The 23,983-nt window shown below is 42.1% G+C and overlaps 1 protein-coding gene across 1 annotated transcript in view; it reads right to left on the bottom strand.

Annotated features, from left to right (window-relative positions):
• Nucleotides 1-23,983, bottom strand: part of LOC127652549 (diacylglycerol kinase zeta-like) — a 103,251-nt gene that overhangs the window by 42,068 nt on the left and 37,200 nt on the right. Inside the window, exons 16-28 of the mRNA XM_052138739.1 lie at nt 23,749-23,862; nt 23,198-23,338; nt 22,995-23,073; nt 22,767-22,822; nt 22,529-22,591; nt 21,574-21,647; nt 21,284-21,395; nt 20,990-21,189; nt 17,677-17,780; nt 13,548-13,627; nt 11,092-11,136; nt 10,080-10,149; nt 104-144 (exon numbers count right to left, since the gene is read on the bottom strand). Of these exons, the coding sequence (XP_051994699.1) occupies nt 104-144; nt 10,080-10,149; nt 11,092-11,136; nt 13,548-13,627; nt 17,677-17,780; nt 20,990-21,189; nt 21,284-21,395; nt 21,574-21,647; nt 22,529-22,591; nt 22,767-22,822; nt 22,995-23,073; nt 23,198-23,338; nt 23,749-23,862 (1,179 nt within the window). The remainder of the gene's footprint in view (nt 1-103; nt 145-10,079; nt 10,150-11,091; nt 11,137-13,547; nt 13,628-17,676; nt 17,781-20,989; nt 21,190-21,283; nt 21,396-21,573; nt 21,648-22,528; nt 22,592-22,766; nt 22,823-22,994; nt 23,074-23,197; nt 23,339-23,748; nt 23,863-23,983) is intronic.

Below are 23,983 nucleotides of genomic sequence, written 5' to 3'. Positions count from 1 at the left end.
GAGAAGACAATAAACACAGACATCAAATAAATATGAATGGTGTGTGTGGATACTCAAAACTAAATTGCAGCTATTTAATAAAAGACTAATATGAAGGACTCACTTGAGCTCGATCAATCCTGTAGAATCGATCTGCTGTTGTTGCTGTAAATACAAGACATAAAATACAATCCAAATTAGACCTCTGAATAGGTACAACAACTTCAAGAGGAAGTTCATACTGGACACAAATTGGACACTTAAAGGGATAGTTCACCCAAAAATGTTTATTCTGTCATCATTTACTTACCTTAAAGCTGTTATAAACTCAAACCTGTATGACTTTTTTTCTTCTAAGGAACATAAAATGAGATGTTAGGCTGAATGTTAATATCTTAGTGAAGTTAGAATAGTTAGTAAAGACACATATTTTGTGTTCCATAAAGGAAAGGAAGTCATACAGGCTTGGAACAACATGCGTGTGAGTTAATAACAGAATTTTCCTTTTAAGGAAACCTATGACATTCAGGGTTGACTGCAACAGATATCATCAAGATGACCGGAATGAACCAAAAAGGGTCAATCTAGGTATTTGTGTGTGAGTATGATACTCACACACAAAACACTCCCCCTAATGCTGTTCTTAATGAGCAGGAAAAAAGACAAGAGATCCACAGATCTCCCATCTCACCAAAGCAATTAATTTCAAAGAGAGAGAGAGTGAATTAAGTGTTGTGGGAAGTGTATACAATGCACACATGCACAAACTTCCAACAGCTTGTCCTCATCCCAGTAAATAACAGTAACAGCACATACAATGTGCGCACATGATTCACCCATGACCTGGCTGTATGCTGCCCCGAAGTGCTGCTCTGAGGCATTGACAATCAAACATGAACTTGTAATCAGCTCGACAGCAACTTCATAACACTGGGCCGAGATCAAAAGTGCCATCACAATTACTCTAAAAAGTTCTGTCTCATGTTGCAGCTCTCAGCTCTGGTACTAAAGCCCTCAGAATCTCTTTAGTCTTGGAATGAGAAGATGAGTTTTGCTCTGAGCCAGTGGGAGGAGCGGAAGGTGGGACTGGAATGGAGTGATGATATACAGTAAAGGGTGAAAAGATGGAAGAACTGAGTTATGGTTAATCTCTACTGAGATGTAGTGTCATTTTGATGTGTAGCAGTAAATGTAGTATGTGAATATGACTCATGGAGAATCTCTGTGTAATGATGAATGACACCCAGTATCTGGAGATGCTGTCAAAGTAAGTCTGAAGGCCCTTTCACTATTCAAGATTCACGAAAGGGCTTCAATGCAACTTTAAACCCAAGCATCATGCACAGCTTTGACCTCCACATGAAAAGTGATGCAGACTGAATCTTAGAAGGGCAATTTACCATTTATTAATTAGTATAGAACATCTAATGAATATAATATGCATATCATTTTATAAATGTCATGATACACCTTTAACTTTGTTTTACAACTTGATTTGTCTACTCACAGTAGATACACGTAAGACTGCTCCATAGAGTTCAGTGTATTAGGGAATGTTGACATGAGTCATATGAAAGGACTCTTTGAACACATATTCTATTACCCACACTTTTCTTGAAATTGGATGTTATCAATCTGACACTACATAAGTCTATTGATATTACAAAGCAATTAATCATCATTCATTGCATCCATTCCATCAAGAATGAATGAATAAATACTGTAGAGCGACACTCTTGTTTCTGATGGATTCTCACAGCTTCACACTGATCAAACAGCAGATTACTACAAGGCTACAAAACTGTTCACATAACAGCACTGTGCAGGTGTTCTCGCAACTGACTAACATAGTCTAATACATTAGTCGTGGGAGTAGAATCAACCAATAACAACTCATCTCGCAAATATTGTTTGGAAACTGAAAAGTGCTGGGAAGATGGACTTCCCTTTGTCCATTTGCTTTGTTCTGTGCAGGAGTCCCTTGGGTATAGCCCTGCAGAACTTGTCTTTGGACATACACTTCGAGGCCCCTTGAGAATTTTAAGAGATGAGTTGTCAACCTCTACTCCCATGACTAATGTATTAGGTTATGTTAGTCAGTTGCGAGAACACCTGCACAATTCTGTTGTTATGGCAAAATAAACTGTGTCTTCAACACAAAGTGCCATGAAAAGGCATTTTGGCAAGAAGGCCATTGTACGTTTATTTAAACTTGGTGACAAAGTTTTGGTTTTATTACCTGTCCTTGGTTCTTCTCTGTCTTCTCATTTTTCAGGTCCTTATATGGTCATGGAAAAGCTCAGTGATACAGACTATGTAATCCATACTCTAGAAAGGAAATGTCAAACTTGTGTCTGTCACATGAACATGCTAATAGAATACCAAGCAAGGGTAAGTTCTGAAACAACTCCCGTTTAGTTTTTTCTGTTAGTGAGGATGTAATCTCCAAGCCTTTTGCGATAATTTAAGTATCTGCTGAGCAAGAGATTGAAGATGATCTAGCCCTCTCTAATTTGGTACAAAAGTCAGCAAGACTTTTAAATTCAGAAATGATCTCTAATTTAACTTGCCATCTTCAGCATTTGACAGAAGCGGAGCGAGGTGACATTCTGCAACTAGTTGCAGATTTTCCCACTCTTTTTGGAGATGTACCTTCCCAAACCACAGTTCTACAGCATGACATAGTAGTCACAGATGACAGGATCCCTATAAAGTGACATGCCTATCGTATTAATCCCATGAAGAGAGCCATCATGAAACAGGAGGTTTGAGGTTGAGTTTCTTCTAGATAATGGGTTGGCAAGACCAAGTTCTAGTCCCTGGAGTTCCCCCTGCCGGATTGTTCCTAAATCAGATGGTATTTTAGGTTCTGTACAGATTACAGGAGGGTGAATGCTGTTACTCTTCCATACTCCTATCCATTGCCAAGAATCGAGGACTGTATAGATAATATTGGTTCAGCAAAGTATGTCACTTTAGGGATATTGGCAGGTTCCTTTAACACCTAGAGCCTCTGATATCTCGGACTTTGTAACACCTGATCACTTTCTACAGTACTCTGTAATGGCGTTTGGTATGAGAATTGCGCCCGCTAAGTTCCAGCGGCTAGTAAATGTGGTCCAAGCTGATGTGCCAAATTGTAATGCCTATCTAGATGATGTGGTAATTTACTCTCCTGATTAGTTACATCACATCAATAGTCTTAGGGAAGTATTTACTCATCTTGCAAGAGCTTGAAAGATCCTTGCAAAGTGTGAGATTGGGATGGCCACGGGATATCCCGTAAGTTTAACAAACACCAGTTAAAGTATTCTACAATTGAGACAGAGGCTTTGGCAATTTTATTCTCTCTTAAGCATTTTGAAGTTTATGTTGGTTCATCTCCTGTACCTTTAATTGTTTTCACAGATCATAATCCACTAACATTCCTCTCTCGTATGTATAATCTTAACCAGCGCCTTATGAGATGGTCTTTATTGGTCCAGGATTATAATTTAGAAATTAGGCATATGAAGGGAATCAATCGTTATTGCTGATGTGTTGTCCTGTATCTAGTTTAGTGAATGCAAACCTTTAAAGTTTGCTCTTGTGGAAGGAGATGTTACACCCTCTAGGCATATGTGTTTTGTTTTTTCTCTGTGTGTTTTCTGTTGCAGGAGCCTGCCCCCCCATTGGTTCCTCCATTTGCATTTGTTCCAGCCAATCACCGCCTGTCTTGTGTGATCAGCCAATCGCAAGTGGAGACCTGAGATCATCTAGGTCTATAAAATTCACAATGTCTGTTATAAGAGAGGACTGTTTTGTATTGCTTGTGGTATTTATTGACAAGCCTCTCAGTTTGTTTTCTGTAATATGTTGTGGCAGCGGGGGCGTGGCCAAGCGCCCGTCCGGGAGAGAAAAGCGGTAAGGGCGCTCACACCTGAGCCAAATTATGTCTAACACCTGTCTCTAATTGCAGTAGAGCGAGGAGAGCGGATAAAAGGCCAGCAGCCACAGAGCATGGGGAGAGAGAGACCGACAGCAAACCCAGCGTTTGAGTCCTTATTGTATTGTGTGTGTGTATGTTACTACTGCTGTCACCAAAAAGGGAATTAAAAGGCTTACCGTGTGCTGAAGACCTGTTTCCTGTCCTCCATCCTTTAACTGTTCTACACTGGTGCCGAAACCCGGGAAGCTATTAGGAACACCTGTTCTTGTTCCAAATTATGGAACAGAATCAGCCCCATAGAGTCCTCCCAGCTGGCGGAAGTCCTCCAGTCCCTCGCTACTCTTCATCAGGGCCACCAACAGGCTCTGGTGGAGCTCCGACAGGACCAGGATCGCCGGTTCTTTGAGATAATGCGGGCTCAAGCAGAGGACCGGCTTGCCATCCGGAGCCTCCTCAGCCAGGAGGCTGCCCCAGACGCAGCCGCGACCCCGGACCCCCGCGTCACCCTGCCCCCGCCCTCGCTACAGAAGATGGGGCCGGCAGATGATCCAGAGGCGTTCCTGGACCTCTTTGAACGCACGGCGGAAATTTGGGGTTGGCCCCGCGACCAGTGGGCAGTCCGCCTCGTCCCTCTCTTGTCCGGGGAAGCACAGCTCGCGGCACAACAGCTGCCGGCAGCAAGCCTCCTGGCTTACACCGATCTGAGGAGAGCCATCCTGCAACGGGTTGGTCGGAGTCCGGAAGAAAGTCGCCAGCTCTTCCGGGCCTTGAAGCTGGATAAATCCGACCGCCCGTTTGCGTTCGCCCAGCGGCTCCGTGATGCCTGTCGGAGGTGGCTGCTCGCGCGGGGCCGCGACGTCGAGGAGCTAGTCGATCAGGTGGTACTGGAGCAGTTTGTCCAGCGTTTGCCCCAGAAAACGGCGGAGTGGGTCCAGTGCCACCGCCCGGCGTCGCTGGAGGAAGCCGTGCGACTCGCGGAGGACCACATGGCGGCGATTCCCAGGGCGGATGAGCCCTCTCTCCCTCCCTCCCCTTCCCCTGTGCCTTCCCCTGTTTTTCTTCCCTCCCCTCTTCCCTCTCGCTCTGCTCTCTCCCCAGGGCCCGTTCCTGCCCCCCGCAGGCGCGGAGGACTCATGAGACCAGCTTCCCGGCCGTGGGAACACCCGCCTAGCCCTTCCCCGTCCTTCAGCCGCTCTCCTCCTCAGGTGGGGGCACCCGCCAGCACGGGTGCGGCTGCAGCGCCTGGGCCGGTCTGCTGGAGGTGCGGAGACCCGGACTGTATACCGGCTGTAACCAGACCACCATCCACCAACGCTTGGTTCAACCCGGGGCTCTGGGCTCAGCTAAACTGGTGAGGGTGAGGTGTGTGCATGGGGATATTCACAAGTATCCCGTGGTGACTCTGGCGATCAAATTCCGGGGAGAAAGACATAGTGTGGAGGCAGCGGTTAGTTCCCGCCTCACCCATCCGCTAATTTTGGGTACTGATTGGCCGAATTTTAGAAAGTTATTGGAGGGAGTTTGTGCGGATGGGTCCTGCATGAAAGTGAAGGGATGTGTGATGTGCGATGCTTTGGCGGGGGAGGCGGAGCCGGGGCCGTCCTCTGCTGCTCCGAATGACGTGGGAAGGGGCGAGGTGGTCGCCCCTCCTCTCCGGGAATTCCCCTTGGAGCAGTCGCGGGATGAAACCCTTAAGCACGCTTTTGACCAAGTGAGAGTAATCGATGGTCAACAACTCCGGCCGGGTGTCGCCGTTTCATATCCGTGTTTTTCGCTTATTAAAGATCGGTTATACAGAGTGACGCAGGACGCTCAAACAAAGGAGGAAGTAACGCAATTATTGATTCCACGGAGCCGTCGGGAAATGGTTTTCCAGGCGGCTCACTATAATCCCATGGCCGGTCACCTAGGGGAACGGAAAACACTTCTCCGTCTAATAGCCCGTTTCTATTGGCCGGGCATTGGCGGTGACGTCCGCAGGTGGTGTGCGGCGTGCCGTGAATGTCAGCTGGTAAACCCACCGGCCACCCCAAAAGCGCCATTGCGCCCTCTACCATTAATCGAGGTCCCCTTCGAAAGAATTGGGATGGACCTCGTCGGGCCATTAGAATGGTCAGCACGCGGACATCGCTCGTGTTAGTCCTAGTGGATTACGCGACGCGATATCCGGAAGCAGTGCCTCTGAGCAACATCTCCGCACGTAGTGTTGCAGGGGCACTCTTCAAGATAATCTCCGGGTGGGGATTCCGAAAGAAATCCTCACCGATCAAGGCACGACTTTTATGTCACGAACACTTCGCGAACTTTACGAGCTCTTGGGCATCAAATCGATTCGCACTAGCGTTTACCATCCTCAGACAGATGGCCTAGTGGAACGATTTAATAAAACGCTCAAGAACATGATTCGTAAATTCGTACACGATGATGCTAGAAATTGGGATAAGTGGCTAGACCCCCTGTTGTTTGCAGTACGAGAGGTCCCGCAAGCCTCCACCGGGTTCTCCCCGTTTGAGCTACTGTACGGGCGACGCCCCCGCGGTGTCCTTGACGTCATCCGCGAAGCGTGGGAGGAGGGACCTTCTAATAGTAAAAATGAAATTCAGTTCGTTCTCGATCTTAGAGCAAAACTCCACACACTGGGGCAACTAACACAGGAGAATTTGCTCCAAGCTCAAGAACGGCAACGCCGGCTGTATAACAGGGGTGCTCGCCTACGGGAATTTGCACCGGGAGACAAGGTACTCGTATTACTCCCAACATCGAGCTCTAAATTACTCGCCAAGTGGCAAGGACCCTTTGAGGTCACACGACGAGTGGGGATCTCGATTATGAGGTTAAACGTACCGATAGAGGGGCGCGCGTCAAATTTATCACCTCAACCTCCTGAAATTATGGAGGGAGGAGGCGGCCTCTGTGACGTTGGCCACGGTAGTTCCGGAGAGGGCGGAGCTCGGACCGGAGATAAACAAAAACTACAATCTCAACACTCCGGTTACTTGTGGAGACCAACTCTCACCGCGGCAGCTCACAGAGGTTTCTGAATTACAAAAAGAATTTGCGGATGTGTTTTCCCCTCTACCGGGCCGTACAAACATCATACAGCACCACATCGAGACCGAGCCGGGCGCGGTGGTGCGTTGCCGCCCCTATCGCTTACCCGAACATAAAAAGAAAATAGTACGGGAAGAATTAGATGTGATGCTTGATATGGGCGTAATAGAGGAATCCCACAGTGATTGGTCCAGCCCGGTTGTTCTTGTTCCCAAGAGTGATGGGTCTGTTCGATTCTGTGTGGATTACAGAAAAGTCAACGCGGTGTCTAAATTTGACGCGTACCCAATGCCCCGTGTTGATGAACTGCTCGATCGGTTAGGTACTGCTCGATTTTATTCGACCTTGGATTTAACGAAGGGTTATTGGCAGATCCCTTGACACCAATGTCCCGTGAGAAAACAGCCTTCACTACGCCGTTTGGATTACACCAATTTGTGACGCTTCCTTTCGGTTTGTTTGGGGCACCAGCCACGTTTCAGCGACTCATGGATCGGATCCTCAGACCGCACACCGCGTACGCCACTGCCTATTTAGATGATATTATCATTTATAGCAATGATTGGCAGCGGCACATGCAACATCTGAGGGCCGTCCTGAGATCGCTGCGGCGGCGGGGCTCACAGCAAACCCCAAGATGTCGCGGTTGGGCGTGTGGAGGTACGGTATCTGGGGTTCCACTTGGGTCATGGCCAGGTGCGTCCCCAAATTGATAAGACCGCGGCGATTGCGACTTGCCCTAGACCTAAGACCAAAAAGGGGGTGAGGCAGTTCCTGGGGCTGGCTGGCTATTACAGAAGATTTGTGCCTAATTATTCGGACGTCACCAGCCCGCTGACTGACCTCACTAAAAGGGGGCTCCAGATCCGGTCCAATGGTCAGAGCAGTGCCAACAGGCGTTCACGCAGATTAAAGCTGCACTTTGTGGGGGCCGCTTTTGCATGCACCTGACTTCTCTCTCCCTTTTGTATTGCAGACGGACGCTTCAGACAGAGGGCTGGGGGCCGTACTCGCGAGGTGGTGGAGGGAGAGGAGCCCGGTGCTGTACATTAGCCAAAGCTCTCCTTAAGGGAGACTAAGTACAGCACCGTAGAGAAGGAGTGTCTGGCCATCATGTGGGCGGTCCTCACCCTCCGATACTACCTGCTGGGGCGGGCCTTCACCCTCTGCTCGGATCATGCCCCACTGCAGTGGCTCCACCGCATGAAAGATACTAACGCCCGGATCACCCGTTGGTATCTGGCCCTCCAGCCTTTTAAGTTCAAGGTGGTCCACAGACCGGGGTGCAGATGGCTGCCGCTGACTTCCTCTCCAGAAATGGGGGAGTGGTAGGCAGGCCGGATGACGCCCGGCCTGAGTCGGGCGGTGGGGGTATGTGGCAGCGGGGCGTGGCTAGCGCCCGTCCGGAGAGAAAAGCGGTAAGGGCGCTCACACCTGAGCCAAATTATTTCTAACACCTGTCTCTAATTGCAGTAGAGCGAGGAGAGCGGATAAAAGGCCAGCAGCCACAGAGCATGGGGAGAGAGAGACCGACAGCAAACCCAGCGTTTGAGTCCTTATTGTATTGTGTGTGTGTATGTTACTACTGCTGTCACCAAAAAGGGAATTAAAAGGCTTACCGTGTGCTGAAGACCTGTTTCCTGTCCTCCATCCTTTAACTGTTCTACATATGTTTTATTCTTTCAACTTTGTAAAGTCCTTGGACCTTTCTTGATACTCATTTTATTTTTGAATTGGGAACAGGTTAGGGGCCCTACACATGTTGCAACATGTAGACCTTAACACTGTCTAGTAACACCAGGAAAGGAGTGGTAGCCACCAATTGTACATTTTTGTTTTAAGTTAAAGTAGGCAGATTCATTTTGTGTTTATGTTTTCAGTAAGCCTTTTCTGCCTTTAGTTAGTTGGTTTTTGTTGGCATCACTCTTGTTACCTTTTCAAAAAAAAATTGTTTTCTTTTGTTGGATCATGTTTATGTAAATATGTAAATACATTTAATTATTCTCAGTAAAGCCTGCTTCTTGTGCTTCAAGCCTTGTTGGTGGTCTGCTTAAGCTTCTTTCGGTTTATTTTCACAAGGGTGTTTTGGTTGGTTCTGTTCTGGTTTATGTTGATGTCCCTTCGATACCCCTAGACTAATAGGGACGTAACAGTCCTACATCTCTTTTTCTCCTGACGCTCACACACACTCAAACTAGTGTGCCAATAAGGGGTTAGGTGTGGTGGAATGTATGGTTAATTGAAGGGTGAAGTGAGTTCAAAGCAGGGTACAGTGCAAATGTTGCTATATATATTTTTTTTTTTAAGTGATTTTTACTGCTAATTGCTAAACTTTTAAACAGAAAAACGTAATAGTATTAATCGCAATAACCACCTGTCTCCGCTTTCACTTGAAGAATTAAACATGGCTGACTTCGAAAAGCACATTTCTACAATGTTATCTGTAACTGAAAAAGTTTACTCTTGCATGATGCCACATCGACACTGCTAGGTGTCAGCAAACATAATCAACAATATTACTGATGCGTTACGGAGTTCACCTTTAACTGAAATAAAGAAAAAGTAATAAAAATAAACTAAATGAATATTTTTAATTCTGCCTTAGCAATTAATGGACATGAAAAAATCAGACATTATGTTTCCAAAGAGCTGATGGATCCAGTGAGCTCAATTCTGATGCAAATCAAGATAGAAAGATGTGTGTGTGTGTGCGTGTGCGTGTGTATACGCAGGCACATGTGTGGTTGTGTGCTTGCAAGCTCAGTGTGATCTAGGAGCTCTTTCATACATTTTTTGACCGTGTGCTGATCTGCAGGTGTGACCAGGTGGAACACACACATTTAGAGTTCATCGTGAAGGACATGCAGTTAATATGCTGAAAACAGCTCCTCGCTTTTTCTATGCAGCTCTTGTGCTCCTTCATGACTGTAGCACTTAAGAAATCATTTTGTGGGCCTGACTCATGGTTTTGAGTCTCTGACCTTTACTATCTGCAGTTTTATTCACATGGGTAAAGTTTACAGCTTTATCCTGAAGGAACAGCATGGCATGACTTGTTCTGTGCTGTGCTGTGCTGTACAGTAGCAGGCCGCAGTGAATCTGCAGTGAAAAGAATACTTACAGTCAAGAAAGCACCATTTTGGCGACAGCCTCTGTGATGACAAAGCCTTAGGTTTGGTCCCATCACCTTCCTGAGAATGAGACGGGAGGAAAACATGGGGTAGGAGATGGGAAAGGGGCAATAGATAAGAGGAGAGGAGTCATGATTAGTGCCATCTTATGTAACTCAGAACAGACAAACGGCATCTGAACAGTGCAGAACTTCACTATTTTCAGCATACACACAAATATCTTTCATCACTTCTTGTTACATCTCTTTCCATAAAGCTTCAAACTGCCATTTGAACATTAACTGTGCATAACTTGCCATGAAATTCATGCAACTGAGTCAAACAACCCCAGATCTAAACACAATGTACACACTACAAAGAATATACTCACAGAATCCACAAACACAAAATGAAAATCAAACACCTGCATGCACCATCACTATAAAGCTGCCATTCTTAACAGAGGCTAACACAAGAACGACAGCATCCATTAACAAAAAGCACACAGGAGCACTTAGGGTCCATGGGAAAAATCTGGAAAATGATGGGCTGAGCTGGTGGATTTAGCTTACCAAACTCATACTGTAATTTGTTCCATTTAGAAGTTTCAGACATAACATCTGTCATAAGGGAATGAAGAACTAATGAGGGTTTTCTTTATGTTTACAAAGAGATTAGTGTCTAGGAGGCGTTAGAGCGCTCTTATCTCACTCAGGACGATGGAAGAGATGAGATTTAGGATGAATTCTGGTATACTTTGCTTCAGGGATGATGTAAAGGACTATCTGAAAACAAACTGTCTTGCTTATTTCAGTAAATTCGGTAAACATTTCTCTCTCAGGGCCATAAGAGAATATAAATGTGCTGCTCTAGTATATCTAGTTTTCAAGGTTTGCATCAAAGGAATTTCCATCGAATTCTGATTCGATGGTCTTGGTTCAAGTGTCCAGACTGTATTTACAGTCTTGTTCCTGAAAGTGCTCCAGGTGTGCCTGCCTCACCTCTCTCCAGTGCCTTACCCACCTGGAGCACCAGCCGCTGTAGAGATGGGTGACACGACACAAAGTCCTGCAGGAGACCCCATTCCATTAGATACACACACAAATCCCATTACATCAGACACTCTACCTATCAAATCAGATCTCTCACACCTGTACTGTCACCTTCATAGCAGATGCAATAGCATATCGTCTGCTGACTGACTGAATTAAAGTGAGCATTTGAATTTGAGTTTGAGAATAAAGAACAGCCAGTTTTTTCACAGAGACTCTGTTTTCACACAACTTTACTGCCTAGGGTCTTTAATTAAAGACTGCTGAGAGCAGTGTGTGTGTGTGTGTGTGTGTGTGTGTGTGTCTGTACGTATGTGTAATATTTTAAGATAAAGTCTTCTGCTCTTGCCTTACAAATGCCAACAAAACAAGCCATAATTTGCATATTTCTCTAGATAAAGGCTTTGACTGATTGGGGAATAGGGTTGGGCGATGTCCCCTAAATTGGCAGTTGACGATGTTGACAGTAAAACATCGCGATGGACGATGATATCGTCGGTGGGGTGGGGCGGGGCAGGGGGTTATATCATTTCATAGAATTTTCAAAAATTATATGACAAATTATAATTTCGGTATTTTACTAACCCAACTAATGACTCGTCGGCGCTTTATCAGTAGGTTGCACGACACGTGAATCATTTTTTTTTAGCTTTCACTTAAGAAGAGTTGTGCACTTTTTATTTTAATATATCTCTTTACATAAATACTATTTTCCACTTAAAAACTATAATTTCGTTATTTTACTATCCCAACTGACTCATCCGCGCTTTCCAATAGGTTGCACGTAAGGGGGCAAAATATTTCTTCCACTTAAGAAGAGTTGTGCACTTTTAAGCACTTTTTATTTTAATATATCTCTTTACATATATACTATTTTCCACTTAAAAACTATAATTTCGTTATTTTACTAGCCCAACTAATTAGTAGCCTACTCATCCGGGCTTTTTAATATATTGCGCCTAAGAAAAAAAAGTCGTCTTTGGGCAGCCTTCTTGCGAAGAGAGCGGCCACAGCCACGCTCACTGATGAGCAAAAGGTCGAGGCAGAAATGACCATGTACCTGCAGGAAATGGCCATTGATGGGGAAGAGGACCCGCTGACTTGGTGGAAAACGAACGACAAAAGGTTTCCGTTCATGGCAAGATTAGCACGGAAATATCTGTGCATATGTGCTACCAGTACTCCATCAGAGCGGGTCTTCAGCACAGCTTATTAAAACCAGATAAAGTGAATATGTTGGTATTTCTGGCCAGAAACATTGAAATTTAAACATGGTCTATGGTGAAAGATATTAGACTTCTTTACGCATTTTTCGCCATCCGTTGCGGAGCTATTCGATTTTGCATATTATTTTTTAAACGTTCATTTGTGTAGTTCATATGACCACTTTACAATATTTCAATAACATAATTTATTTTGTAGCCTGTGCTGAAGTTATTTGCGCTGCTAATTATAAGTAAAATGTTAATGCCGAGTTTCGGTCTGAGTGTTGTTCCCGTTTTCTTGTTCTTTATTTGTTGTTCTTCTATGTTTTAATAAATGTGTGTTATTCATATTCACCTTGTTTCTTTCATTTGATTTGACATTATGGATTTATGGCCAAGGAAATTTTTCTTTAAAAGTATTAACCAGACAAAAGTTATTTGACGTTCGCTGGTCTGGGTTTATCTTAAACTGCCGCTTCAGTGTATACAAGAGCTATGTGACAATGAACAAGATTTTCTGAGACACTACAACTACTAATAATTAATTAATAAAGGCTATTATCTTGTAGCCTACAACATAAAATATTTTAATCTAAATGTACAGTGTAAGACATGTAAAAAAAAGACAAGAAGCTAACAATGTCAAGATCAATATTTGTGTAGCCTGCCTGACACGGTATTTTCACAGACTAACACTTCACGTCTCTGGCATATAATACAGTATTTAAAATAGCATATATGCATTAGCTATTTTCTCAATTTAATTTACAGAGCAATCCCTGCAAAGTTTTTAGGTTAACTATAGAAGAGACTAGGATTAGTGAGTCACACTAGCGAGACTCGCAAAAGGGGGCGTGGCATCACGATGGTGGCTCTACATCGTGATGTTGGTCAGCCATCACGATGGACGATGATATCGTCCATCGGCACAACCCTATTGGGGAACCATTTAGTTTCATAGCTGAAAGTGAAATCTTTATATAACTACTGTAATAAAGCAACGAAGACAGTATGAGATGACATGAAATGTCAATATTCCATACTATTCGTGTTGCACTTAGCAAAACCTTTCTGTCATTAGATTCTCACTGAGACTGACTTTTCCCATCATTAATCAAACTACAACACTTCTCTCCCCCTCTCTCTTTTCCTGTCCTTTAAATATCTAATTTTTCAAATCATACCCCAGTCCATCTGTTAGACCCACCCCCTCAATTTTTACCTCCTGTAGTCTCTCAATGTGAGCTCGGCAGGTTTCCAGATCACTGTCTCCTGGGACAACGATGAGACCCAGTGGGATTGCTGAGATAAGGATGAAGAGAGACAAAAACTGGAGTTAAAAAGAAAGATGGAATGAAGAAACAGAATCATTCAATCACTCTCACAGTAACAGGCTGCTGTGCATTGTAAAAAACTTGGCCCACATTTTTCTCTCCGGAGATACTGTTCAGCAGTGGGAGAAGGAGTAAAAATAAAAGGAGAGAGAGGAAGAGAGATGGGGGAAAAAAGAAAGCAAAAGAAAGAAACTATGGCAGTTCTGCCTAATTAATCTCTGTCTTTGTGCATATCCCTATATATGTTGATGAATATGATTAATGGCAGTTGTATGTGCCATGTCCAACAAGTGCTCACTCAGACCCAATCAAGCTCATTCAAACTAATTCTCAGATTAGTAATAGGATCAGACAGTAATAGGAAATGATGGGGAGGATGTGGCAATTTAGTCTACACAAAACTCTATATACCTGGAGGCATTGAGTAGACTGAGGTTTAAGCCTGTTGTTTAATCTGCTGTCATTATTAGGAAAAGAATATGATGAAATATGATGTTTATGCAGTGGTTGCTGAGGGTACATGTATCCTGTCATGTACTGTACAGGTGAAACTCGAAAAATTAGAATATCGTGCAAAAGTTCATTAATTTCAGTAATTCAACTTAAAAGGTGAAACTAATATATTATATAGACTCATTACAAGCAAAGTAAGATATTTCAAGCCTTTATTTGATATAATTACAGCTTATGAAAACCCCAAATTCAGAATCTCAGAAAATTAGAATATTGTGAAAAGGTTCAGTATTGTAGGCTCAAAGTGTCACACTCTAATCAGCTAAACACCTGCAAAGGGTTCCTGAGCCTTTAAATGGTCTCTCAGTCTGGTTCAGTTGAATTCACAATCATGGGGAAGACTGCTGACCTGACAGTTGTGCAGAAAACCATCATTGACACCCTCAACAAGGAGGGAAAGCCTCAAAAGGTAATTGCAAAAGAAGTTGGATGTTCTCAAAGTGCTGTATCAAAGCACATTAATAGAAAGTTAAGTGGAAGGGAAAAGTGTGGAAGAAAAAGGTGCACAAGCAGCAGGGATGACCGTAGCCTGGAGAGGATTGTCAGGAAAAGGCCATTCAAATGTGTGGGGGAGCTTCACAAGGAGTGGACTGAGGCTGGAGTTACTGCATCAAGAGCCACTTCACACAGACGGGTCCTGGACATGGGCTTCAAATGTCAAACATCTTACCTGGGCTAAAGAAAAAAAGAACTGGTCTGTTGCTCAGTGGTCCAAAGTCCTCTTTTCTGATGAGAGCAAATTTTGCATCTCATTTGGAAACCAAGGTCCCAGAGTCTGGAGGAAGAATGGAGAGGCACACAATCCAAGATGCTTGAAGTCCAGTGTGAAGTTTCCACAGTCTGTGTTGGTTTGGGGAGCCATGTCATCGGCTAGTGTTGGTCCACTGTGCTTTATTAAGTCCAGAGTCAACGCAGCCGTCTACCGGGACATTTTAGAGCACTTCATGCTTCCTTCAGCAGACAAGCTTTATGGAGATGCTGACTTCATTTTCCAGCAGGATTTGGCACCTGCCCACACTGCCAAAAGTACCAAAACCTGGTTCAATGACCATGGTATTACTGTGCTTGATTGGCCAGCAAACTCGCCTGACCTGAACCCCATAGAGAATCTATGGGGCATTGCCAAGAGAAAGATGAGAGACATGAGACTAAACAATGCAGAAGAGCTGAAGGCCGCTATTGAAGCATCTTGGTCTTCCATAACACCTCAGCAGTGCCACAGGCTGATAGCATCCATGCCATGCCGCATTGAGGCAGTAATTAATGCAAAAGGGGCCCAAACCAAGTACTGAGTACATATGCATGATTATACTTTTCAGAGGGCCGACATTTCTGTATTTAAAATCCTTTTTTTTATTGATTTCATGTAATATTCTAATTTTCTGAGATTCTGAATTTGGGGTTTTCATAAGCTGTAAGCCATAATCATAAAAATTATATCAAATAAAGGCTTGAAATATCTTACTTTGCTTGTAATGAGTCTATATAATATATTAGTTTCACCTTTTAAGTTGAATTACTGAAATTAATGAACTTTTTTAATTGTATAGATTTGGACAAAAATTAGCATCACTTCATTGACCCTTAGGACAAATGGCCATAATATGCACCTGTTACCATCTGTATTTGTATTTTATGATGAACTCCGTGAAAAGAATCCATGTTATGATCATGAAAAAGTTTTTTCTAGATCGCTCGCTCACTGTCACAGACGCGTATTTTTTCTCCAATGGGCTGTTTCTGTGAAACATGCTTAAACAGTGCTATAAAAAGTTGTTCTACACACAAAAGCGTTTTATGGGCGAAACCCTGAAATGCTTTTCATTTAAAACATGTACACATTGTAACTGTAAATTTGTCGTAGCAATATGTTACATTCTGTTCTCCTTTTTTTGAAGAAAGACAAAAGATTTCCTTGAACTGTTCTCTTTGCCATTTTTTAAGTGTGTGAATCTTTTGAAACATTACCTTCAGTGGCGTAACTTTCATGTGAACACTAGGAAGGACAAGTCAACCATCGCTAAACTCCGACATGCCTGCCAGTGTTTAATTCATAAAACCACCATCTTTTCTCAGTGGAGAGAGAGCTCATGTGCTCATGGTTGCCAGATTACATGACTAAAGCATCACCCTGGCAGAATATTTCCAAACTGTACAAGTGTCAAGATCTGATTGGAGGATTTCACTTACAGAAATCTGGCAACCTTACAGATGATTCTGAGTCTGTTTTTTTATTAAACGTAGAACATTTTATATTTTACTTGCACAATTAGTTCCAAGTAATACATGACACAATTATTCCAAAGGGGATGGTAAAGGGCATGGTGGTTTTACAAGGGGGATCCGTTTTGGTATTTCTTGCAACAAGAGTGGTGCCATCCCCTTGCATCGCCCATCAACTCGAGCCCTGTGTATATGCACATCCTAGTGTCCAAGTCACTTTAGAGGCAAAGGGTAATAGCATGGATGAATGTGTTTTGTTGATGTGTTGTTTTCTGTTGTTACAATCATTGTAGCAAACCTGTTTTTAGATAAACAAAATTAGTTTTGATTGAACGCAAGAGAAGGGGCTGTGCATTCTGTGGTATGGTGGGCAACCCTAATCACATCTGTAACAGCTATGCATGGTTTAATTTCAGTGTCGCAATCCCAACCAGGCTTGATGTGATGAAGATACAGTATGTTTCAAAGCTGAAAGAGTGGTAGACATGACCTACTGTGTCTTGTGACATAGATCCAGCTGAGTCTCATAGAGAGGCAGGGCAATATTTCTGAATTAAATGAGCTGAATTAAATGAGCTTTCTCTAGAGGACGGCACGTTTCTCTGGAAAGGTGGGAAGGAAGAGAGAGAGGAAGTGCAACAGGGAAAGCATAAATAAATGAGCCGAGAGAGAATACAGAATGATGGGAGATTTCTTCCATTGTGGAACGTTGGGTTGCTTAGCAACATCAGAACAGTGAAGAGAGGTTCACAGCAGCAAGCAGAGCGGACACAGGAATGCATATTATTTTTGTTTGTATCAGAGGAGAGAGAGTCCAGAACAACTGTATGAACACCAAAAGCAAAAATGTTTTCCCCTTTATCTCCCTCGCTTTTAAATACACACCTCTTCTGAACCAGAAATTAGAGACCATAATTTTGGAGAAACAGTTAATCTTGACACAAAACTAGACTGGATTTAGGAGAAATGTGATCCCATGTTAACATCCCATGTTAGATGGATTCTTCGTAAAATACTCTGTGTTTTAACATAAAGCTAAATATATTTCTGAAATTATTCTTAAAAATAAATGTTTCTCAAAGACCCATTGAATGACTGCAGAAGAGACTACAATCACTGACTGCAGTGTTGTAATGACACCTAGTGCTGGGAAATAGAAGTCCAGCTTAAATTTACACACGCAAATCCTTGAGATCTGTCAAAGCACGCCAGGAATTATTGTATTTTCTGGACAGCAATTGTGTGAGTGTGATGTTCTATGTGTGTGTATTTTATACTCACAAGCTTCTTTGAGCTTCTCCTTGTCGTAGTGCAGAGCTTCATAATCGTGCATGCTGATGCGACTCACTCTGATCCGTAACCTTTCTGGAAACGGTTGCTGACTACTAGACAGAAAAAAAAATCTAATTAGAAAAACACATACTGTACATATATAATCAAACAGGAACTATGGCACAAACATCTCAGAGACTGAAGCTTTCAATAACTGCAGAGTGTAATAGTAATTTGCCACCTTGGTTAGGTACAGTATTCTGCCCTTGACTCCCACTTCACTAATTAGCGATGCTGTCGCAAAACTCATTAAATCTGTCACTGTTATTTTGCATTTTAACAGGAATTTCATTATGGGCCAATCTGCCATCGATACAGTGCTAGACCCCACAGAATCCGCCAGGTGTGAAATTAACAAAACCTCAGAGAGAGAATTAGATTAGCTAATTTCTAATTAAGCAAAGATTTTTATTCGAAGATTATCTAAATTAGCGGGACTAAAGCAAGCTCCTCTGTCCCTTTTAGGAGGGTAATCTATTCATTTTTAGAGTGTCAGAGAAAAGCAATAAGACAGAGAGAGCTTATAAATCACACTAAACTTCTCACTTTTAGTAACACCTCAATTGAGAAAGACAGCAAACCAGAGGAGTTGAACTTTCGTCTCACTCTGACCATTTATTAAAGATCTGATTCCACTAAAGCACCCACATAGACATTTGTTGATGTGTGCAAATTTGATGCAGTTGCCTTTTTAAAGAGCCTTCATGCACTTTAAAGGACATTCAGCAATTGCAAAATGACATTCTTCCTAAAAGAATTGTTCACCCAGATAATGAATATTCTGTCGTTATTTACTCACCCTCAACTTTTTCCAAACTCAAATGACTGTTTTTCTTTAGTGGAACACAAAAGATGTTAAGCAGAATGTTAGCCTCAGTCACTATTAACAGTCATTGTATCTTTTTCCATACATTGAAAGCGAATTGTGACTGAGGTTAACGTTCTGCCCAACATATCCTTTTGTTTCCACTGAAGAAAGTCAAATAGGTTTGACATAAACATAAGGGTGATTATATTATTGAGATTAATAATTTTGAGATAAAAGAATTTTCAACTGAAAGCCAGTTCACACCAAATAATTGTTTGGGTGCAATTGTTAGTTCCAAATGAGCTTTTAAACAGGAATTTATGGAGAGTGGTCAGATTAGTTTTTTTTTTTCAGACTGCAATGAATACTGACTGACCAATAAGATAAGAGCTTTTGTCAGAGTCGCTGCAGCTTCTCAATCCAGTGTGTTGGTAACACTGGACGTGCAGCTGATACACACCTGTGAAAATTAAATATTTAAAAAGACATAGCTGCAGTTCATGAACCCTTTGTACCGCAAAGCCCAGTCTGTTTTTGAAAGTCTGCTTTTGGTGTTTTGTCTTAATGTACATTATACAGTATATCACTGTGCCTGTTATATTCTCATGGCATTAAAAATAGCAGCGAGGTTCGGCAATTTGTTTGCACTAAGCTCATAGTAAAATCTCCCATAAGAAGACTTGTTGCATGCAATGTTTTTCTGTAGACAAATTAATTGCTGAACCAAACTGCTATTTTTATTTTAAGGATAATAGGTCCTAAACTTTTGCAATAATTTAAATAAGACTGTGAGACAATGTTTCCTTTTATATTGTTTTAATATTATGCATCGTATTTTAAACTACACCTATTATTCTTAATGAACATTATTTGAATTGTATTTATATCACTGTATCTTGTGTTATATTATCCAGGCATTAATCCAGACATTATAAAAAGACAATATTGTTCAGGAGTCCATTTTGAATATACTCGTAGCAAATTACATGTGCAAATAAATATGTAACAGCACTCTTTACTCTCTTAACATTTGCATAAAAATACACAGATTATATAAACTCAGCAAAAAAGAAACATCCCTTTTTCAGGACACTGTGTTTTAAAGATAATTTTGTAAAAATCCAAATAACTTTACAGAACTTCATTGTAAAGTGTTTAAACAATGTTTTCCAATGCTTGTTCAATGAACCATAAACAATGAATGAACATGCACCTGTGGAACGGTCGTTAAGACACTAACAGCTTACAGACGGTAGGAAATTAAGGTCACAGTTAAGTTAAAAACTTAGGACACTAAAGAGACCTTTCTACTGACTCTGAAAACCACAAAAAGACAGATGCCCTGGGGTCCCTGCTCAACTGTGTGAGCATGCCTTTGCCTATGCTGCACTGAGGCATGAGGACTGCAGATGTGGCCAGGGCAATAAATTGCAATGTCTGTACTGTGAGATGCCTAAGATAGCGCTACAGGGAGACAGGAAGGACAGCTGATCATCCTCGCAGTGGCAGACCATGTGTAACAACACCTACACAGGATTGGTACATCTGAATATCACACCTGCGGGACAGGTACAGGATGGCAACAACAACTGCCCGAGTTACACCAGGAATGCACAATACCTCCATCAGTGCACAGACTGTCTGCAATAGGCTGAGAGAGGCTGAACTGAGGGTTGTAGGCCTGTTGTAAGGCAGGTCCTTACCAGAAATCACTGACAACAATGTCACCTATGGGCACAAACCCACCTTCGCTGGACCAGAAAGGACTGGCAAAAAGTGCTCTACACAGACGAGTCACGGTTTTGTCTCAACAGGGGTGATGGTAGGACTCGCATTTATCATCGAAGGAATGAGCATTACACCAAGGCCTGTACTCTGGAATGGGATCAATTTGGAGGTTGCGGGTCTGTCATGGTCTGGGGCTGTTACAGCATCATCGGACTGAGCTAAGCCCCCACCCACCCTCCCTTTGTTCAGGGACACATTATTCCATTTCTGTTAGACAAATGTTGGTGAAATTTGTTCAGTTTATGTCTTAATTGTTGAATCTTTTTATGTTTATACAAATATTAATTTTGCTGAAAACAAAGCAGTTGAAAGTGAGAGGACTTTTCTTTTTTTGCTGAGTTTACTTCTCAAGATGCGTCAACACCATAGAAAAAACAAAGAAACAGTTATGCCAAACTAGGTAAATAAATGCTTTAACCACGTTTAATAAATTAATATCTAGCATTGATAGCTGGGCATCGCAGGAGATTGGTATAAATGTTTGTTGAACAGCAACAGCACCACCTACTGTACAGGGGGTGAAAAAGTTTTTAAGTTTCATTTTTTACATTCTCTTTGTGAATAGAACTTTCGTTGGAAATTCGACTCGCAAAATCATCACAGATTTGGTTTGAACAGACCTTAAGAATGAGTGTGTTATCACAAATGTGTGCATGTTGCACTTACTCATTGAGCAGTGGTATAGATGTGCGTCTCTTGGTTTTCTGCACCATGTTGGCTTGGTTTCGAAGGGAGATGTGAATGACAGATGGGGCTAGTTTGCAAGGCTCTCCATCCACCTGCATGGGGATCGACTTAAAGGTGGTAAGAGTGACTTCACGACATTGATTTAACCTCTCACCATGACCACCAACCTGCAGCGTGGCCTACAGAAACAATATGAATAGAGTTTAAAATTCACCAAAATACCTATTCCTGATGTTAGGTCACTTAATTTTTATGTAATGTGGTAAGTCATACCAGTGATGTCATTGTGAATCCAATGACCTCAATGCAGCCATCGTCATGACGCTGAGGCTCAAAGTCATGATGCTCACTTGGATTGCCCCATGGCATAGTGCCTGCACAATACCTGCAATAAACATTAAAATACAAACGTTCAAACACTTTACACAGACATATCTGGAGCAGAGAAACAAATTGAGAAATTCTAAGAACAACAACAAATGACAGAAAAAGGACAAAACCTAGAGAAAGTGAGAGATATAAGAAAAGATCAATATTACAGGTAGATCGTGTTTATGTGTTACCTGGGGATATTGAGGAAGACCAAGCACTGCAGCTTTAAATCCTGGACCTTAGAGGTCAAATCTGTCCCATCACACTATACAGAACAAGAGAGATATAAAAGCAGTACAAATCAAAACATTTTTATCGTTTAATCATCCTCATGCCATCCCAGATGTGTATGACTTTCTTTCTTCTGCAGAACACAAACAAAGATTTTTAGAAGAATATCTCTGCTCTGTAGGTCCTTAGAACGCAAGTGAATGGTGGCCAAAATGTTAAAACTCCAAAAAGCACATTAAGGCAGAATAAAAGTAATCCATTTGACTCCAGTGGTTAAATCAATATATTGAGAAGCAATATGATAAGTGTGGATGAGAAACAGGTCAATATTTATGTCAATTTTTACAATAAAATCTCTTCCCTGCCCGGTATATGGAGATATACACAAAGAATGTGAATCGCCAAAAACAAAAAGCATAGATTTATAGTAAAAAAAAAAGGGCTTAAATATCAAACTGCTTCTCACCCGCACCTATCATTTCGCTAATGAAGATATGGATTTAACCCCTGGCTTTATAAGCTCTGGCCACCATTCACTTGCATTGTATAGATCTAGAGACTTTAGATATTTTTCTAAAAATCTTTGTTTGTATTCAGCAGAAAAAAGTAATCAAACACATCTGGGATGGCATGAGGATGAGTAAATAATGAGAGAATTTTCAGTTTTGGGTAAACTATCCCATTAAGCTTCTAGAAAAATAAAACAGTCAGCAGGAAAAAGTTTCAACTCTGCTGTAGACACTTCTCTCAGTGCTTAATACCCAAGAGGAAGAAACGCATAAACAAACATGAAAATACTTCAGAGACCTAAATCCAAAGAGTCTTCATTAGCATTTCAAAACACACAGATTTCCATGCATGAATTCCATTTTCTCTCTTGCACGGCACAAAAGGGTCTTTGTTAAAATACCATACCACCACTTTGATGTGTTTGGCCAGGTCTTTGGAACTGCCCATCAAGAAATCAGAAAACGCTGTCTGTATTAAAAAGAAAATTCATTATCCATATCATCATAACTATCATCATTACTGCTATTCCACTGACATTATTATGTTTCAATTAAAACAGGAGATTGGAAATATCAAATAAAATCATTAAATCATCTGAGAACATGGCCATTTGAGCGTGAGAGAATGTGTGATTCTCATTTACCCCAGCATAGAACATTTTGTTTTTGAATCGGCTGTTAAATTTCTCAGGGTTGGCCTCTGAGGAGAGAGAGACCTAATTAATCTCAATGAGCACTTAATCTTATCAGACATACAGTACCCAGTAAGAACCGTTCAAGACACAAACATGCAAACAAGATTTTACTGTAAAGTCTAACATACAGTAGTCACATAATATTGTAAAATAATAGAATATTGCCTTTGCACCAACCTCGAGACTCGTGGAACTCTAGAGTCACGTGAGCATCAAAACCAAGGCTGAAATAGTTATTGAAGACATCTAGAGGAAGCTGTGGAACAGAGATAAATCTGACTATCACAATTTAGCTGCTGATCCAGATGGAAAAAGCTGCTTTTGACTGTGTGTAAAACAGCAAAGCACAAGGAGAGAGTGGAGGGGACCAGAGCTTTTACCTTGTCTGTCACCTGCTCATCTCTTTCTTCTGGGCCCGCATCTGGGTTGGGCTTCACAATAAGATTCCATCGATCTAGCTGAACAATGTTTCCATCCTCAACGTGAGACAGAATTTTACTCAGAGGTTCATCTGTGTAACCCTACACACACACATGCACACGCGCACACACACACACAAACAGTAAGTTTGGTTGTATACAAAATCCATAGCAGCAGACTATGCTATGGATACATTTTGAACTGACTGACATTAAAGCCACATCTACACGAACATGTTTTTCATTTCATAATGCATTGATTTTGCTACATTTATGCCTCTCATCAACATTAGAACAGCGTTTTCCTCCACCGAAAACAGAGACTTTAGAGAACGCCCTTCATAACCACATACTATGGAAAACGCTGATGTTAGGAAACTGAAAACGAATCGAAAACAGGCATGACCAAAGGCTAAAAACATAGCTCAGTAAAATTGTTCTCATGGGCGTTTGGGGCAACAGTGCCTGTATTTGCACATCCACCTTTCTTGACAGAAATTTTACTCACTCACCCCACCCCAGTTTAGCGTTCTAGCAAGGTCATTTCCTGTGCCCAGAGGAAGTACTGCCACAGCAGGTGAAGGATTAAGCTGAAGCTGATCAAGAGTGGACAAGATCCAGCCCACCTGAAACAAAGCATAATTTAACATGAATGTTTGTGTGTGTGACAGAGAGCGAGTAACACCTAAAGAACAAACTAGTTATAGAGATAAATAACTTGTTTTGTAAAATCACATACAATACAGT

The sequence above is a fragment of the Xyrauchen texanus genome, chromosome 2 (assembly GCF_025860055.1).
Source record: "Xyrauchen texanus isolate HMW12.3.18 chromosome 2, RBS_HiC_50CHRs, whole genome shotgun sequence".
NCBI lineage: Eukaryota > Metazoa > Chordata > Actinopteri > Cypriniformes > Catostomidae > Xyrauchen > Xyrauchen texanus.
Note: the sequence above shows the minus strand (reverse complement) of the source record. Positions and strands in the feature narration are given on the sequence as shown.